General features: G+C 49.9%; 1 protein-coding gene across 1 annotated transcript in view; it reads left to right on the plus strand.

The window, feature by feature from the left end:
* Window positions 1-20,014, plus strand: part of LOC119449241 (transient receptor potential cation channel subfamily M member-like 2) — a 43,458-nt gene extending 23,444 nt beyond the window's left edge. Inside the window, exons 6-11 of the mRNA XM_037712418.2 lie at window positions 1,983-2,205; window positions 3,699-3,855; window positions 5,846-5,942; window positions 6,011-6,132; window positions 10,779-10,927; window positions 19,789-20,014. Of these exons, the coding sequence (XP_037568346.1) occupies window positions 1,983-2,205; window positions 3,699-3,855; window positions 5,846-5,942; window positions 6,011-6,132; window positions 10,779-10,927; window positions 19,789-20,014 (974 nt within the window). The remainder of the gene's footprint in view (window positions 1-1,982; window positions 2,206-3,698; window positions 3,856-5,845; window positions 5,943-6,010; window positions 6,133-10,778; window positions 10,928-19,788) is intronic.
* Window positions 20,015-20,229: the final 215 nt, after the last annotated feature.

A 20,229-nucleotide genomic window follows, 5' to 3' on the forward strand; every position in this document is an offset into this window, starting at 1 on the left:
GATTTTGCATTCCGTTTTCGTCAAAATACAGCTGCCACGTTCGGGAGTTTAATCCGTAGCCTGGTGATCATCAAACATAGCAGAATGCAATAGCTACCGAGTCAGCGTGGCCGGCAACTCGTTAGAATTTAAAGGCTTTCAGTAGTGAATGAAATGTCTTATGGTTTTCCATCCCACCTCTGTGAGAAACCAGAAGTCGGTCCCTAGCCGGAAGTTGCTGCGCAGGAAACGAGAGTGTCACTCGGTGCTTGTGCCACTAATCAGAAAAATGCTTGTATAAATATAGCTAGCAAAATTATTTCATAAAGACAGAGGCTGGTGCTGGTCAGCGCAGATAACCGCAATGTCTGAAATGGTTCTCTCCTCGTGAAACTCCGAAACTTTAAGATATTTTTCTGAAAAGAACTCAACATTGCAAATTCTGCGCAATGATGTTGCTCTTAGTTGTCATTCTATTTTTTGCCTTCCACATGATCTGTACCATGTAGGTCGCGCACGAGCGACTCCATGGCTGTTGAGCTTGCAATAAATGTCCTTAGCACAGGTAACTCGTTAGTGTTAGAAGATGACTGCTGACTAGAACATGGAGCGAGAAGGAAACAACGCCGGGTGAAGAGAATTGAAGGACTCTATAGCAATCTGGCAAGGAAAAAAAGAACGAACTGGTTGCTATTTTTATTACACAACTCGCTTCGAGAGTCCGTACGCGAGTGGTGCAGAACTATCGATAGCACAATTGAACTATCGATGGTAAAAAAAACACTATCGATAGCGCCATCGATAGTAATTTCGATAGTACTATCGATAGTATGAAATCAACCGCGCGAACTCATTGCTGCATAAATTTGGTGCCTCGAGTGCGTGGTATATGGTGTTGGCGGTAACTATGACAGGACTCTTCATTATCGCAGTCTACCCGTTACCGAGCCCTGTAGATGCACCCTACATACAGTTGCTTAATAAAGTGTTAGTGTCGCAAATGTCCTTGTTGTGCTGGCAACAGCGACCCGAGACGCACCGTTTGGCGCGCCTGCTTCTGTGCTGAATTCGAGTGTAATTATTACTTGAGCACGTATGCTTGTTGGGTTTCAAAGTCAGTGCTTGAACTGAATCGAAGAGGCATAGACATGAAAGAAACGAACGAGCACGTTGCCCTTGACACAGCAGTTGTGCACAATTATTTGTTCCACAGCACAACACTCGAGCGCTCTAAACAGCACTCTGTTCACGAATGTACATAACGTAGTATCGACCATAAAAGTTTACGGACCAAGGGATCTGACAAAAAGCTGAATATCTCCGCAGCCTCAAAACGCAGCCTGGTATTCCCATTTCCAGCCTCTACTGGTATTTGCGAACAGCATTGTGATGTACGGTTTTACTGGCTACATTTAAAGGCTGCTCGGAGATTTAGCGTTTTCTGAGATCCCGTGGTCCGTAAACTTTTTGGGCCGATAGTACATACAAGGACGTACAAGGACTACCGATGGTACTATCAATAGTAATACCGATTTCACTATCGATGGTAACAGTATCGATTGCACTATCGATAGTACTATCGATAATGCTATCAATATTTTATCGATAGTAATACTATCGACAGTCTTTTAACACTGCCGATAGTTAAAAAAACTATCGATGCTGTCGATAGTCAATTTACCGATAGTTTTGCATCCCTACCGTACGCCCGTAGAAGTCTGCATCTCCTCATCTGTCAAACCAGCGTTGGTTTCACAAACCGACGCCGACATTTTACTTTGCAGGAAGATGGATAAACGGGCTAATGGACTGTCATTCATCACGTGTACTTCGTTGGCGCAATGAAAAGTCGATAGACAGTGGAAAAACAGGATAAGGCACCTTGTCCCGGGGATTCACCATCTATCGTCTTTTCGTTACGCCAAATGAGCAAACAGCCTTGCCAATTGTGGTTCCACCGTCCCTCGTCTTGCGCTGAAGCAGTGTGCCTCTTTCCGGTACAGTGGTGATGCCCCCGAGCATGAGCACTGGGGGTCCTCCCCCGCCTCCCCCGTCGACGCTGTACTCGGCCGAGATCCCCCTGATAGCGCTCGTATGCCAGGGTGGAACCGGCTGCAACAAGATGGTCCTCGAGCACCTCAAGAAGCAGCTGCCCGTGCTGATCATACAGGGCAGCGGGGGAGTAGCCGACCTGCTAGCCCTCGCCTACAACGAGATTGACAGGCGGTGAGAACTCTGGGTCTCGGGACGGAAAGACAATAGCCTCCGAGATTGGCAGTAGAGCGCATGTTTAAAAAAAACAGCCTGAATGAACTGAAATTTGGGCGAGTTTGTCAGAATTCATACTTGACCAAAAGCGCAAAAAACGAGGACACAAGAAGACCAGACTAGATTGAGCGCTCGTCCTGTCTGTTCTTCCTTCTTGTGTGTTTCTTGCCCTTTGACTCAAGTATAAGAAAAGAGCGCACGCATTCTCGGAGGCCATTTCAAGCACCTGGCGCCTTATACTCTAGACCACTCGGGCGGCGCACTTACATTCGGCTGCTCTACGTCTAGTGCTCTAAAACACCGTGCTCAGAACACGCTCGCCTGGTTTATTCAAAGCGCCCGCTCCATGCTCAGAGCGCTGGGAGCGTCTCTCACCTTTGAGCTGTTGTAGTGCGAGCAAAATCCGACAAAATTCCTGTCACGTTGCTCATCCAATTGCTCTGCGAGCTGCTGAACGTCTATCTCTGGCATACTTTCTCTGGCTCCAATCTCGAAGGGCCTCCGTATCGCGGCACACCGTGTCGGAGTGAGGCAGGAACCAATCGACTGTGCCGTAAGATTACTGCTGGAAAAATCGGGCGCTGTGATCACTCGGGCAGTATGATAACCTTGAGTATACTACATAGGTTTGTCTACAAGTTGGCAAGGGTTCCCGGACAACGGACGTTGCAGATTATTTTAGCCTTCTATGTGGTTCTGTTCTACTGCATGCTCGCCTCAGTGTTCAGTTTAAATTTAAATCTCGTGACGGCTTTCCGTTTTTTTTTTCAGATGTAGCTGGACGTTTATTGTAATTATATTTTTGTTACATTCCGGCCGGCTCAATATACAGGGTTCGACATATATTCGTGTTTAACGCATGTTTAAGTAAATACTGTATTCGGAAAATTGTTTGACACCTCTACCTAAAACAATGTTTATGTATGCGGGACATCACCCGATGGTCTGAAACACGGTTCCACGCAAAGGTGTGTGAAACAATGTTCTGAAATAAAGTCACATGTGTGTGAAACACTGTTCTGAAAAAGAATGGCCATTTCACTGTCACACAGTTTATTCTATTTTTTTTCTTACGTGCCTTTAAAAAAGTAACATTGAAAGCATATTTATTGAAAGCATATTTAGTGCCAGCGGACAAGTACTGAAGGGAGGCGACACCTTCTGTCCCTGTCTGCTGGCGCTAAACATGCTTTCAATGTCAATTTACCAACACACCCAACAAATCGCAATGCTAAAACAGTAAACCATTCAAATATATTAAACGCGTTCCATATATTTTGTGATCTTATCTGGAATGCCCTTCCATATAGTTAAGCGAAATTAAATTCGCAAATGTTTTCAACCCATAGCTCGAGCCTAAGTGCAACGAGGTTAATAGTGCAGCAGTGAATCTCGGTTCCCGAATAGCCGTGCTGATGTCAAATGACGCTTAGGTTTTATTTCCTCTACAGCGGGGCTACCCTTTGGGACCCTGAGTTCATCGAGACCGTGTTAAAGCCCGAAATAAGCTCGCGGATTTGCCAGATGTTCCCCAAGTTCAGAGACAACGCGCTCTCGAGGAACGTCTTCAAGGACAGAATCATCGAGTGCCTGCGTCTGGCGTGCCAGGTATACCAACGGGCTTCTCTCAGGCTCTTCTCTAATGCCAAGTGTGAAAGGCACGCGGAAAGCTGGGCTGTCTTTCGCTACTTTTGGCGATTCTCACGCTCAAGGGCTGTTGCCGTCAAAAGAAAAATACTCAGTGTCATTCCGCTCTCTGAAGGTGGGTTACCAGCGGAGCTCTATATGTGGTGACAAACGATATACCACATACCACATGAATTGTCATTTTCTGCTGTCTATATTATTTTGTCACTAAGGTGACTATAGCTTTGTGGTCACTATGGTAGACGGCCTTGGGTTCTGTAACCATGATTGAGCAGAATTGGGCGCGAAGGCGGCGGGAGGCGTTAGCAGCTTCACGCCGCCTTCGCGCCCATTCCCGTTTCGGCTCACGCCGTCGTTCTTCATAGGCATGCTGGTGTTCCTCGGTTCGCACAATACGCGGCCTACCCAACAAGGCCAGAACGCAACTGAGATAACGTGCCAATCTAGTGCGTGACGTCACCAGCCAAAGAGACACACCCATTGGCTATTAAACGCAGCTGGGGCACACCGGCGATACGCTTTTGCTTTGTATCGAGGCTACGGCGTTTTTGGTCTACGCGCTCACTCTACGCACGCAGCGATCCGCTGGAACCTGGCGTATAACAGCTCCGCTGTAAAAGCCATGGTGCGCACGAAATAGGTGTGGAAGGATGACATGATCACTGTTTTTCTTCATGAACCGCTTAGTGTAGGTTCGTTTTTTGCCGACTACGTGCCAGCCACCGCAGCAATAAATGTACAGTGGTTGTCAGAATCAATCAAGTATTGTTACGCCGGCGCTAAGCTTAGGCGACCATGGATGTTGCTGGCGCTGTAATGGCGTCCTGTGAAGCTTTGTGGACATTTTAATTATTATTGAACATTAGATATCAGTGCAATGAAAACACTGAAACCAAATATTCCTGAGCATTCACCATGGAGACGCGAAAGACCAGCTGTACTGCAGCTTTTTGTATTTATTATGATGGTGCAACAAGCAGGATGTTTATAGGCCAAATTGTATTTTGCCACCAGAACTAAACCATAGCTGTGACGACTTCTCGGCGGTTCTAGGGTGGGTGGTTAACTCTAAGATATATTTTATTTAGATATAAAATTCAGTAGGAAGTGCTGTTCTGGCAATATTGTTCATTTTCAATATCGGCGTCACTGCGCACACAGCACTGAGTTCGGATGAGCCATGTGATCAAGTTGTCAAGCAGAGTGCAGGAGGCAATTTCTTCATAATGGCTTAAATTACGAAACCAAATGGCTTGTCGACGTTTATTTCTTGTGCTGGCCAGTGCTTGGTTGGTGGGATCCTGCTGATTAGGACGAACTTTCAGCGTCTACTTCCGTTTCGGCAATCGCCCTGGCAGTGACGTTTGAGTGCTATAGGCGTTCGCGCATGTTATGGAGCCTCGGGTGATCAAGACGTCTGTATTCGAGGAGACAACGCGAGGCGCCGAGATGTAAAACCACAATTCGTATTTACTCGAATGTAGGCCTATAGTTTTCTTTAAAAAAATAACGGACAAGGATAAACGGGAATGTACGTAACGACGGAGACCGTACAGGCAAATGTGAAGGAGCACGCAAAAGTTCTCAGCACCACTCGAAACAGGCTCAGATGCCCGCCTATATAATTCCACATGTCTTCAACATGTCTGCTTACCTTACTCAAGTAGTAAATTGGGTCCCGGTGGCGTGGTATGAAACTGCCGCTGACCTGAAAATGCGAGCATTCTGAAAGCGAAAAATCTAGATGGTGTTGCATGTTTTTTTGGTTTTTTTTTTCAGATGAATGACTAGTTTTTGGTTCTGCTTATATTCGAGGAAAACGTTGTTTCTGGCATTCTGAATTCCAGGGGTCCGCCTAAAATCGTGCCGGCCTAGATTCGAATAAATACGGCATTCAGGAAGTTGCGTTACATAGGACCTACTGTAACACAAGCTCCTCCTTATCTTGCAGACTCAAGAACAAATGTATTTTACTGTGATCAATATTCACCACCACCGTAACAACCTGAAGCATCTCGACGACATCCTGCTCAAAGCCGTGTTCAAGTGTGAGTGTTTCAAAAACCGCGCGTTTAAGAGGACTGTGCAAAATAATGTGTTCTACGTCTGTGTGCAGCCCAAGTACGGCACCATCATGCTCATCAAATGAAGAAAGACTTGCTGCTGACATTGGACTGGAACTGCCCGCACGTCGCCATGACTAAGGTCTTCTCCAAGGACTTCGCTCAGCAGTACCAGGTGACTTGCCAAAGCAGTATAGCTGTCAAGTGCACAATTTCTAACTAGCTTAATGTAGTTGAAGAGAGGTGTGTCGTCATGGTGTTCTAAGTGGGTTAGGTGCGAGTATATTAACAAAGCATTAGCTAAGGATCGGTAAAGGAGTTGCATTTTCACGTAAACAAGGAATCATGCTCTTGATGCAGCACAAGCAATTATCCGTTTTTTTTTCCTCTGTGGGTCGACAAAGAACGTAAATTTGGAAACTCATCTGTCGAACACAGAACAAACACATAAGACAAAAGGAAATTCGATAAGGTCAGCTTTTATATTTACAGGAGGGATGTGTGGATAGAGAAATTTCTGGATCGAATCGAATCGGGATTTGCGGAATAAACGACTTTTGAATATCGAAAACAATATTTTCTTATTGGTCTAATCAAGAAAGAATACTAAATAGATGGCTTAGATTTCGATAAAACAGACGTATTCGTCATGTTTGATATACTGAACATTTGGTCAACAGAGCAGATTGTAAATGACAAACTATTGAAAATGTGATTATGTTTGGTGCACCGATATAATGACAATAATAGTACAAAGGCACAGCACGTCATGTTAGCTGAGAAGGCTACAGCATCATCAACGCATTGGTTCAAAATGACGCAATCGTGGTAAGATTGACTAAATAAAGTATTGCTCCGCCTAAATCAAGACAATAAAGTTGTAGGCTGCCTATAGGCCGGCGTACTCGGCGTTATTAAATGGCAAATGAGGCATCCACCCAATAGTAGCAATTGCTACAAAGGAAACCCTTACGGTTTCCTCGAAAGAAAAGCCTCACAGTTGAAGAAAAATTCGTTCTGGTATGGGAGTAGAATCCAGGGCCACCGCCTTTCCGGGGCAGCTACTCTACCATTTGGGCTAACCAGGCGGCGGGCCGATGGCAGGGCGAAGTCGAATTTATCAACAACTCGAAGAAAAGGCAGGTGTTTGACGTAATAGTTCAGCGGGAACCCGCTAGGTGGAGAGAATTGAATAGCAAAAACTGTTCAATTCGTGCCAAGTTTTGAATGTTCGCACACCCCTTTACAGAAAAAGGGCTAAGTGTAAGGTTATTAATTAACATGTCTATATTTTTTCCCGTGTGTCCTTCACTTCGCGTTCACTGAAGAGAGAACGGTCACGCAGTGTAAACGATTGTAATGGCTTCCCCGATGAACTATGACGCACTTAAGTCTGTCTGGTCACCCAAGCCGCTAAAACACTTTCTGCTCGGTCACGAAACAGGCGGACCTACTGTTTTTAGAAGTTGAGATAGGCACTGTTTGTTTATGATCATACGTAGGCGCCACTGGCTTTAGAGAATATTCGTGGTTGAGCGATCCTCGTATAATTCGGGAAATCTTGTTTCATCGCTGTTTCCCGGGGTATTCGAGTTTTAGTTGTCGGGAATGGACCAAGAGGCACGCAGTAATTAAGGTTGAAGCGAACTTTTTTTCAACCATATGAGCTTAGATGTCATTGCCAATTATGACTATTAAGTTGTAGCATAGCCGCGGCCGACAGACCATGGCAGGGACTGAACGTACGTGCACAACTTGGAACGAGACAGGCAAAAAACAACACGTATTATCAACTGTAGCGCGCTTATATCGTAATCCAGGAGAGAGCGAATGGCTAAGGTACAGAGTGAGGTAAAAAGAAACCTCCACGTTTGCGCAGTCTGTAGCACGGACTATGACAAAGCGGCCGATACACTTCTTCCTCCTAAAATGAAACCGAATAGCTGTTTTCCTTGTCCTCGTCGAGCGTCGTAGCACTTACTTGAGCGGGTTTGCTTGGTACTTCTGCTTCGGAGGACGGAAGTGTTGGGAAGGATACGTGGGCTTGGTGATCCCCGACTGCAGGAGGCAAAGCAGATGATGATTCCAGTCTCACATCGAGCTGTGGCGCGGATTCCTCTGGCCTGACTGTAGTGCCGTCCTGGCGCGCGTCTTCCACAGCGTTCGGTGACTGCCTTTCCGTAGGCCGAAGACGTACCTGGTCAGCATGCCGCCAGAAAATTGCTCCAGGTGTTTCCACTGCAACCATTCGGGTACCGCATGTAGATGTCACATGTCCTGGTGTCCATTTGTCTACTGTCCCATAGTTGCGCACCTGCACTCAGTTATTTAGTGAGGCCACCCACCCCTGGCTTTAAAACGGTGCTTCTCCACTAGCCTTCGGAAAATAGCAGTATCTAGGCACGATTCGATCTGGTATTCTAGAAGCCTTTCCGGCGCTTCCCACTCTTCTTGGGCGTCCTTCAGTAATTGAGCAGTAGCCGCATAAGCTTGTGCTAAAATTTCCCTTCCGTCATCTTCCGAAGACCATCTTTCACCGTTTGACAGCTCTTTTCGGCGGCCCATTAGGTTGCGGTTGGAAGGGGGCAGTCCCAACGTACCACATGTTGTTCTGGACAAATGTTGCGAATTCACAACTAGTGAACTGTGGTCGATTGTTCAATTGAATTCTGGGTTTTTACGATTTGATTATAAGGCGCGGCACAGTGGGGGACATTGGAATAATTTAAACCATCAGAGAATTTTTAACGTGTTCCATTACCGGAAACTATCGTTCTGAATATGTCCCGCAAACAGTGGATTATAGTTCTCGTGATAGCTTGCTTGAGAGGAAGCGCTTCTATCCACTTCGTGTGCGAATCGATTTTATCAAGCCTGTGACCAAACGAACCACATGCTTTCACCATTCCAAGAAACTACGAGACTTTCATTGTCGAACCGATATCTTTAAAAACTCGTTCTTTTCGCGATCGGTGCGAGAATGGAACATGCTTGCCGCCGACGTTCTGGAATGCTCGTCTTCGGCTGCTTTCGTTACAGCACTGAAGGCGCATCTGTGGACAAATTAATTAGCCAGAAGACATTAGTCCTTTTGTTTTCTTTTTGTCTAGAAGTAAAGATTTCTTTTGTTGCCTTGTACGCGTATGTTTTCCGATGTGATATAAACACTGTATTTGTACACGAAACCAGTCCAGGTATATTTTTGTGCGCAAGCGACGTTATGTAAAATACATATTGTCCGTATTATGTTTTGGTGCCTATTGTAACCCACTCCTGCTCACAGCCTTTCCAGGCTAGCATTATTGCTGAAATAAAATAAATAAATGGATTGCCTTCTATCGCCTTCTAATGCTTGCCTTCTATCGGTCCGGCGAAATCAACACGAATGCAAGACCACTTCAGCGTTTGTGCCCAGCGTGCCGGTGGAGCGGCTGGCGGCATGTGCTAATCGTCGGTGGTATTCGTGGACTGAGCCGACATTTCCTCGATCTCTTGGTCTAGGCCTGGCCAACAAAACAACGATCGCGCAATGGACATCATCGACGAAGACCCTTGGTGGGTTTCATGCAGTAGTTGCAGCAATCGGCTTTGCGCACCGGCGGGTATCACCACTCGATGACCCCAATAAGTTAACCCCTGTGCCAGGGACAACTCAAGCCGACGGTCGAAAAATACCGTCAGGCGCGGCTCAAGGCCTTTCGAGCTTCTAGGCCAGCCATGCAGCACGGAATGCTTGACGCAATCAAGTGTCGAGTCGAAGGCTGTAAGGTCCTTTAGCTCTCGTGTCGTTGCTGTACCTTCCTGCAAGCTTTCCAAACAAAAAAAGTTGCAGTGGCTTAGCTCGGCTATGCCAGGATATACGTAGCGTTAGCAAAGGTTCAGCTGATTATTCTTAGCTTATTCTTAAGATTATTCTTAAGATAAGATTATTCTTATGAGTCAAGCTTCTCCGTTCTTCTGCGCTGTTGAGCAGCATTTGCGCTCTCCTTCTCCATGGCTATACCACACTGCCAAACGCCAGTCAAAAGCGCAGCGGCTCCAGCGCAGTGTCAGACGGCGACTGCACAGTGAGCGCGCGCCGGCGCCAGTGCGTCTACCACGGCTACGACGTCACTCCTCTGGAATTCGCAGACCGGCGGCGGTGAGTCGCGCGCGGCGGCGGCGGAGTGCGCGAGAGGTGCCGGCTCCGGTGGCTCCGGTGCGCAAGCCGTGTGACATCACTGATCCTTGCGCATGCGCAGCACGGCTCTTGATGTGCCGCGCGAAACGGGCTTGGCTAGGCCAGTGTAGTTAACGCTACAAAAATTGATCCATCTCCTGCTAAAGGGAACCATGTGTGGATGCGAAGCAGCGGGGAGATGGTTAGCTTGAGCGGCAGACGGTTTCGCGGCAGCGGCCCGAGCGCTCATCGCGGCGCTGCACAGGAGAGAGAATGAGGCGCGCGCGCTCAGTCATTTTCATACCGCGGAACTACCGTGGCGCCCCCAGCGGAGTGTGCAGCTGTCGCACCACCTGTCGTTCGCGCTGCTCCGGATTCTTAGAGGAGAGAAAGGGGGGAGCGTAGGAGAGGAGAGAGAGGGGGAGGGGACGCGCCTGCGCTGGGGGGGTGTGGCACGCCGGCGCCGTACCGTAGAGAATTCCTAGCGGAGAGAAAGTGGGGAGCGTAGGAGAGGAGAGAGAGGGGGAGGGGACGCGCATGCGCTGTGGGGGGTGCGGGACACCGCGGGAGGGACGGACAGAGCCGCCGGCAAGAAATGCTTCGCATTTAAAAGCGTACCCATGTGGCTCTTGAGGCTCCATAATTGAACCGGGTGACGGCAGCGGATGCCTGCTGAGGGCGTTCAAGTTCAGCAGTTGCCCTCGGAGAGTGGACTGAAGCTTGTAACGATAGCCTCAGAGATCAAGTGCCAGCGCGGAATGCGAGCTGCAGCCACGGAGGGTGGCGGGCGGTCAGGCCTTAGCAATCCCAGGTGTGGCTTATGGTCTCTAAACAAGATGATTGCATGGCTCAAAAGATTGTCCCAGCATTTGGTGACTCGAAAAACTAGTGCCAGCGCCTCACGCTCGAGCTGTGAGCAATTTCGTTCGGCTTTCGGGAGAGTCCTTGAACGGAATCCGATCGGTCTGATATGCTGCCTACTCTGTGAAACAGTACTGCTGCAATGCCGTGTGGGTACGTGTCGCATTCAAGTTCCATTCCTTTAACGGGTCAAAATGAGCAAGCACTTCAGCGTCCTTGAGACATCGCTTGGCCTTGACGAACGCAGTTTCCTGGGGGTGGTTTCATTGCCACTGCGCCTTCCTTCCTGTAACTGGTACAACGGGGACAACGCGGTTGACACGTTCTGCAATAGTCTTGAATAAAAGGTGAGGATTCCGACAAACGAACGCAACTCGCTCACATTACGAGAGCTCGGTGCTTTCATGATAGCTTCCACTGTCTTTTCTGTCGGGTGAAGACCGTGGCGATCGATAGGGTGTCCCAGATAAGTAACAGATCGCTGGCTGAAATTCCATTTGTCGTATCTCATCTTTACGCCGTGCTCTCTAAGGGCGCGATCTTGTACGCGTTCCAAAATGGAACGGTGGCGGTTCGTTCCATCGAGCCGCACACGATTGGTCAATTTGAACCGTGACGATCAAATTGACCAATCGTGTGCGGCTCGATGGAACGGACCGCCTCCGTTCCATTTTGGAACGCGTACAAGATCGCGCTATAAATCGCTGCAGCACTTATTTTAGCCGAGCTGCGTTGTGTGCCGCCGTTTCAAACGCAAGTACATCATCTAAGGGCTCCTGAACTCCAGGCAGGCCCGCTAGAACGGTATCCATCTTCTTTTGCAATATTGCCGGAGCAGAGGAAATGCCGAATGGCAGCCTATTGTAACAGAAGAGCCCTTGGTGTGTTAATCACGCGCAACTTGCGTGAAGCTTCGTTTAGTGGCACCTGGTTGTAGGCATCTTTCAGGCATAGCGTACTGGAAATTTCAGCAGCGCTTAACGACGCGAACATGTCCTCAATCGCCGGAAGGAGATACTGTTCAGTTGCGCAAGCATAGTACAAGGCGGCCTTAAAATCCCCGCAAATCTGGACTGCACCATCTTTTTTAAGTACTGACACTATGAGGGCCGCCAAGTCCGAAAGTGTTATGTTGATATTATGCCTAGCTACACTAGCCGATCTAAATCTTTCGCCGCTTTGTCACAGAGAGTGTACGGAAGCGGTCTCGCCTTGCAAAGCTTACTGATAGCACCGTCCTTCAGCACCAAGCAGGCTGGTTGTTTTTTCAAGCCCAATTCCTCCGAGAAGGCCTCCTCGTACTTGCTGCGTTAGGCGTTGACATGGCTGATGGCTGGTGCCGTCACTGCTACTTCCCCTTTACTGATTTGCAGTACCAGACCTCCAGCCCTCTCCAGCAGGGTTGACAGGTCTCGCCCGCACAGGCTTGGTCCAGTCCAGTCTAATAATATGAGTGGACATTCAACTGACACACCTTGGTGCGTAACAACTAGCCGAAGCTCGGCTAACACAAGCAGCCTTCCAGCGTAGTACGAAATTTTCAGATGTGAAGGCTTCAAATTTGGCCATTGCTTGCAATGCTTATCGAAAACCTGTGGCGCTATGACGCATACTGGTTATCCTTTGTCTACTTCCATTGACAGTTCTACACCGCCTCAATTGAACGTGCGGCGAATTGCCGGCTCTATACACTTCGTTCGTGCCCACAGCAAAATCCAGATATGAGCATTTTCATAGCAATATTCCGACGTAGGCACTGTTAATGTTTTGCTATGAGGCGCAGGCGCAGCAGCACCGAATTCCTTGTCACGGCGGCTTGGACACTTTCTAGCAACATGTCCACATTACGCAGTGATAACAGCGCGCCTTGACCCAGCTGCAATTAAATTGTTAGCGTCACGTTTCAAGCTTCCACATCTTCCGCATTCTCGGCACGCTGAGTTTTCGGCGCTTTCTGTCGGTGTTCGCAGGCGATGCGCTTGCATTTTCAATAGTTGTATTACTTCTGACAAAATTCTTTGGGCATTGTATTTCGTGGCTTCAGCAGATATTGCTATCGCTTCGGCTTCTAGCGTTAGCTATTTCTATGCTAGGAGTTGTTTCCGTACTGCGCGTGAGCGTACACAGCAGAGAATCCTATCTCGGATCATCCTGTCAAGGCAACTGTCAAAGTTTCAGATGTCTGCGATGCGACGGATCTTGACGAGAAAAGAATGAATAGATTCGCCTTCCGGGTAGCACCGACTGAAGAATTTGTAGCTCTCCGCAATTGCGTTGCGCTTAGGGCAGGCGCTGCGTTTATTTATTTATTTATTTTGTAGTGACAAATACCGGCGCCAGCAGAGGACGAAGAAGAAGACGTTTCTTGTTGTTGGTGCTCGCTCTCGCTCCGCTTGGCCGTTGCCTGTTTCTGGCCTTCATAAAAACGCCAAGCGCATCTAACCTTGAACGCGTCTTATCAATTGGTGGAGCGTGCTGGTTCCCTCTTCATCCTGGAACTCCGTACCCGGACTCTACCCCCCGCCTCGGCAATGCCTGACGACGCGCCACAGCAGGGTGCTCCCGCACCACCGGTGGTCGCCTGCTCCGGCGTACCACGACAGCGAGACCCTGTCATTTTCAACGGCACCGACGAGCACGACGTCGAGGACTGGCTCACTTCATATGAGCGGGTAAGCGCCCACAATAAATGGAATGACGGCGACAAGCTCAGCTACGTCAACTTCTACCTGGCGGGCGTAGCACAGCTGTGGTTCCACAACCACGAAGCTGATATTGCCAACTGGTCCGCCTTTAAAGCGAGCTTCGCGGAAGTCTTCGGCCGACCCGCTGTTCGCAAGCTCCGCGCAGAACAGCGCTTACGCGGTCGCGCCCAACAATCCGGCGAGAACTTCACGTCCTACATCGAGGATATTGTGGACCTCTGCCGTCGCATCAACCCTGCGATGTCCGAAGCCGATAAAATCAGACACATCATGAAGGGGATCGAGGACGACGCCTTCCACATGCTCATAGCCAAAAATCCCCAAACTGTCACGGACGTGGTTCAGTACTGTCAGAGCTACGACGAGTTGCGGAAACAGCGCATTGCTACACGCCTCCCGAGCTCTGACACAGCCAACATGTCAGCGTTAACTGTAGGCTCCGTTTCTGCTGACACCACAATGCTCATGCGGCAGATACAGCAGTTTGTCCGAGAAGAAGTGGCGCGACAATTGTCGCTTGTTTCCTGCGTCCCGGACTCTGCGCAGGCGCTTGCTCCGACGCTACGACAGGCCATAGAGGAGCAAATTTCTGAGGCTCTCCCAACCACCTACCAGCATCCGCCTGTTTCCGCTCCACTCACCTATGCTGAGGTCGCACGCCGCCAGTCACCAGCAATGCCACTCCGCACGGATCCTGTTCGACCAGCAAATACCTTCTACGCTGCGCGTGCGCCTGTCCACCCGAACCCGCCTCCTTTTCGCCGTCCCGCACCGCCGTCCACTAATCCTTGGCGCACCCAGGACAACAGGCCTATTTGCTACTTCTGTTGTCTACCTGGCCATGTCGCACGTTTCTGTCGTCGTCGTGACATCCGTACTAGTGCGGGCGAAGTAAATCAAGGCTACTTTCCTTCTGAGCCACCACACCCGATCTCCTCCCACTCAACGATGAACAGCTGCTCACCGAATCGACGTGACTACGGCTCACGTCGGTCGCCCTCACCACGTCGCCGTTCACTTTCCCCAATGGTTCGTCGCCCCCCACCAGTACAAGCGGAAAACTAGCCCTCGCAGTTCCGGAGGCAAGAACTGCGCTCGTGTCGACAACTTCAAGGCCTCGATTTCTACCTGCGAACGAAATCACCGTGAATATCGAAGGTGTTTCTGTGCAAGCACTTGTCGATACTGGAGCCGCTGTGTCTATTCTTAGTGGAGAACTGTGCCGCAAGCTCAAAAAAATTACGATTCCGCTTTCCGACGTCTCCCTGCGTACCGCAACCGCGCACCACATTCACCCTTCAGTGGCATGCACAGCTCGCCTTGTCATTCAGGACGTTTTGTACGTAGTCGAATTCGTCGTTTTTTCACCGTGTTCACACGACGTTATTTTGGGTTGGGACTTTCTTGCTGCTAACCATGCCGTTGTTGACTGTGCGCGTGCCGAACTTGAGTTGTCGCCGACGTGTGACGCCGCATCTGACAAGCCGCCTTCTCGAGTGGTCGTCGCCGCGGACACTGATATACCTCCTTTGTCTTGTGTTCTTGTGCCACTTTCTTGCGACTATGCTCCCTCTTCCACCGCCCTGTTTGCGCCCTCCGAAGCCTTCACCTCTCGCAAAGACTTCCTCCTTCCTTTTGCAGTTCTCACAGTCGAAAACTCTTGCAGCGCCATTTATGTCACGAATCGGTCCTCTTCCCCAGCCACCTTATTCCGTGGTGAATGTATCGGTCGGCTTGACGATGTTGATTCCGCCTACTCCACTCAACTGCCTGACGACGCGATGAGTCTTCACGTCGACAGCATTACTCCTGTTACCACCGCCGATTCGTCCTCCTTAGAAGCCTTCCTCCCGTCAATTGATTCCGAACTTCCACCTGCCCAGCGTACCCAACTCTTGGAACTGCTCGATCGCTTTCGGCTGTCGTTCGATCATGAGCAATCTTCCTTGGGCCGCACATCCTCCATCGTTCACCACATTGACACCGGCACTCATGCACCCCTACGCCAGCGTCCATACCGAGTTTCTCACGCTGAACGTCGTGTCATTGATGAACAGGTCAACGACATGCTTCATCGTGGCGTAATACAACCCTCGCACAGCCCTTGGGCCTCCCCAGTTGTGCTGGTAAAGAAAAAGGACGGTAGCATTCGATTTTGCGTTGATTATAGGCGCCTTAACAAGATCACACGAAAAGATGTTTATCCGCTGCCCCGAATCGACGACGCTCTCGACTGCTTGCAAGGAGCAGAGTTCTTTTCCTCTTTGGACCTTCGATCTGGGTATTGGCAGGTCCCTATGAATGACACTGACCGTCCGAAGACAGCGTTTGTAACCCCAGACGGGTTATACGAGTTTAACGTGATGCCATTCGGCCTTTGTAATGCGCCTGCCACCTTCGAACGCCTCATGGATAACATTCTTAGAGGCCTCAAATGGCACACGTGTCTGTGCTACCTGGACGACGTCGTAGTCTTTTCCAAGGACTTTGACTCCCATCTAAAGCGTCTCGCAAGCGTCCTGACTTGCCTTTCCGACGCTGGACTGCAGCTTAACCTGAAGAAGTGCCACTTTGCCGCCCGCCAGCTTACCATCTTAGGTCATGTTGTCAGCAAGGACGGTGTCCTTCCCGACCCTGCAAAGCTTCGCGCCGTCGCCGAGTTCCCCAGGCCGTCTACGCTGAAGGAGCTCCGTAGCTTTATAGGCCTGTGTTCAGTACTTTCGCCGATTCGTGCGTAATTTTGCGTCCATAATCGCCCCCTTAACGCAGCTGCTTGCCAACAGCCAAGGCATCTCGGCATGGTCTACAGCTTGCGAAGACGCGTTTGCCACCTTACGCCATCTTTTGATATCCCCACCTATTCTACGCCACTTTGACCCAGACGCTCCAACAGAAATCCACACAGACGCTAGTGGAGTCGGCCTGGGCGCTATTCTAGCCCAGCGTAAGTCTGGCTTCGAAGAGTACGTCGTCTCTTACGCCAGCCGCACTCTCACCAAAGCGGAAATGAACTATTCGGTCACGGAAAAAGAATGTCTTGCTATCGTTTGGGCAATCACCAAATTTAGACCTTACGTATATGGCCGTCCATTTGATGTCGTGACTGATCACCACGCCCTGTGCTGGCTGTCGTCATTAAAGGACCCATCTAGTCGCTTAGCTCGTTGGGCGCTTCGTCTCCAGGACTATGACATCCGTGTTGTCTACCGGTCAGGCCGTAAGCATTCGGATGCCGACGCTCTTTCGCGCTCACCACTGCCTGATGAGTCTGGTGCTGCGTCTGTCTCAAGCTATGATTCTTCCTCTCTTACATTGGCCGACATGCCATCCGAGCAACGCCGGGATCCTTGGATAGCATCTCTTCTAGAGTATTTATCTCAGCCATCACCCCGCACCACCGACCGCTCGCTTCGGCGCACTGCTCGCCACTTTGCCATCCGCGAAGGGCTCCTGTACCGCCGCAACTACCTCTCTGATGGCCGTAAATGGTTGCTAGTGATTCCTCGCCATCTACGTTCTGACATCTGTGCCTCTTTTCATGCGGATCCTCAATGCGCCCATGCCGGTGTCCTAAAGACGTATGCACGCCTACGGCTTCGATACTACTGGCGCGGAATGTACCGCTTCGTTCGGCAGTACGTCCGCTCGTGCTCCAAGTGTCAACGCCGCAAGAGCCCACCTAACCAGATAACAGGGCCGCTTCAACCATTGCCTTGTCCCTCCCGGCCTTTCGACCGTATCGGCATTGACTTGTACGGCCCTCTACCGTACACCCCAGATGGCAACCGCTGGGTTATCGTCGCCGTGGACCACCTCACGCGCTACGCCGAAACTTCAGCGCTTCCGGCGGCCACAGCACGTGAAGTCGGCTCGTTCATCCTTCGCAACCTTGTTCTTCGACATGGTGCGCCTCGCGAGCTACTGAGTGACCGTGGTCGTTCATTCCTCTCCGAGGCTGTAGAAGCCCTGCTCCGCGAATGCAACATTGTCCATAGAACTACGAGCGCCTATCATCCGCAAACCAATGGTATGACTGAACGCTTCAATCGCACTCTCGGCGACATGCTCGCTATGTACGTTTCCGCTGACCACACTAACTGGGACCGCATCCTTCCCTTTGTTACGTATGCCTACAACAGCGCCACTCAGTCGACCACAGGATTCTCTCCTTTCTTTCTTCTTTATGGTCGCGAACCTTCCTCGTTTATGGACACGATTCTTTTGTATCGCCCCGACGCTTCAGAATCTACGACTCTATCCGAAGCTGCCACCTATGCCGAAGAATGTCGTCAGATCGCACGTTCTCTTACCGCGCAAAACCAGGCCAGCCAGCAACATAGTCGAGACGCCGGCTTGTCCTTTCCATCATATTCACCTGGATCGCTGGTATGGCTCCGCGTTCCCTCGTCTACTCCCGGCCTTTCCACAAAGTTCATCTCAAAGTATGACGGCCCTTACCGGGTTCTACGACAGACGTCCCCGGTCAACTACGTCATTGAGCCCGTTCAGCCATCTACGGACCAACGGCGTCGCGGACGCGAAACTGTTCATGTCGACCGACTGAAGCCGCACTACGACCCACCAGTGCTGCCTGTTCCATAGGTCGCCAGGATGGCTCCTTTTTCGCCGGGGAGTGATTGTAGTGACAAATACCGGCGCCAGCAGAGGACGAAGAAGAAGACGTTTCTTGTTGTTGGTGCTCGCTCTCGCTCCGCTTGGCCGTTGCCTGTTTCTGGCCTTCATAAAAACGCCAAGCGCATCTAACCTTGAACGCGTCTTATCAATATATATATATATATATATATATATATATATATATGCAGAGGTATGAAGTGAATATCTCCTTCGGGCGCGGTTGGCGGCAATATAGTCCATCGAAAGCAAAATTGCCGATAAAAGTAATGATATTTTAAAACGTGTTGCATACACCTTGAAACGTTTATGTTTGGGATTGTGCTGAAAGTTTGAATGATACTGCCACACACCCCGTGAACGAGGCGCCAACGCCGGGCCAAATTCCAAAGCCGACTTATCAGCTTCCGAAAATAACCCCACGAAAGCAAGGACAATTAATAAGGAGCCCTCTGGTGCGCCAGCGAACGTCGGTTGTGGTCCAAAGACCGAGTCAGAGCCCACTGTTGTCAAAACAACAAAATATATTCTTCAAACAAGGCAGTTACATACACGCGTGCGCACTTAGGCTAGACACATCACAATAGAATTCAGATGGGCGTTAACAAAACACAGGAAAACAATTAACGACAGGCACTCCAACACGTGCAGTACAGAATGAATAGGAACACAAAGTGGCCAATCGTATACACCCGTGCTGGTCTTGAGCCGGACGATCTCGGAGTAGCTCGAGGCAAATCTCGAAGAAGGAACTTCTTCCGGAAATGCATACGCTCGATGAACTCGTCAGTCAGTTTGCCGGGGAATCCAGTTCTTCCGCAGACGCTCAGTCTTCACGTTACATTTCTTCAACGGCGCGGTCTGATCTCCCTGCTGATTCCCGCACGACGCTTTTATTGCCTTCGCCAGCGTTTCTCGACCTTTCTAACGGAGTCGGGCTCCCATATCGTGAACAAAGCCTGGGAATCTTCTAGACATTTCTCACGTTTTCGACCGCGGCCGTCCGGTCGTCGTCGAGGATGGTGGTGACTCATCCGCTGGCGCAAGCCAGGTTGCCGTCCTCCCTCTCTCTCTTTGCTTGCCTTGTGAGAGGGTTTTTCGGGGGGCGCGCTCTCTCGCTCTCTCTCTCGTTACCGTCGCCTTCGCGTATCTTGTCGAAACTTCTAGACTCCGTTGATCGCGTTGGCTGTCTGTGGCGTATGCGCTCTCTCCGTCTGTCGAAGCTGCCGCGGGGCCGGCTTGTTTCCTTGCTGGCTTGAGTGACCTGCGGCGCGTACTTTGTTTTTGCGCACTTTTGTGACAGATACGTGGAAAATATCCTTGTAAAACGAGTTGGAAAATAGACGGCTGGGTGTTTTCTCTCGGTGTCAATACTTTGTCGTAATGTAGTGGGTTCACTTCGTTCGCTCTTTTTCGTACTGTCTTGCATCAGCCATACTTTCCGAGTATGCTATACTCTCCCGAACCCGGTCAGAATGCACCACGTGAACCTAGACGAATTCTACCACGATTGCTCAAAATGTGGCCAAATAGACACGATGGAACACATCTTCTGGGACGGCCCCACAGACCCACCAGCCGAAGAACTCCAGAAGCTCGTAGGCTCGCAAAAGTGGGAGACCTTGCCGGCCAGCTCAGCTCCGGAAGTACAAATCCGGGTCACAGCACCAGCCCAAGACGTCGTCTTCAGCACCGACTGAGGGCCATATGGTGGGGTCGCAGAACCCATGTGTCCCTGTACTGATAATGAAGTTTTATGACTGACTGAGTAGGCACGAAATAGTTGATGTTCTCATATCTGACGTTGCTGTCCAGAGTTCTCGCACGGACTCTACATTTTGTAGACTAGACAAAACTCACTGAATATTAAAAACTCTTAATCAAGTCTGCCGCTGTACGCTTCTCGTGTATGTGG

Source organism: Dermacentor silvarum, chromosome 4 (genome assembly GCF_013339745.2).
Source record: "Dermacentor silvarum isolate Dsil-2018 chromosome 4, BIME_Dsil_1.4, whole genome shotgun sequence".
In the NCBI taxonomy this organism is placed as follows: Eukaryota; Metazoa; Arthropoda; class Arachnida; order Ixodida; family Ixodidae; genus Dermacentor; species Dermacentor silvarum.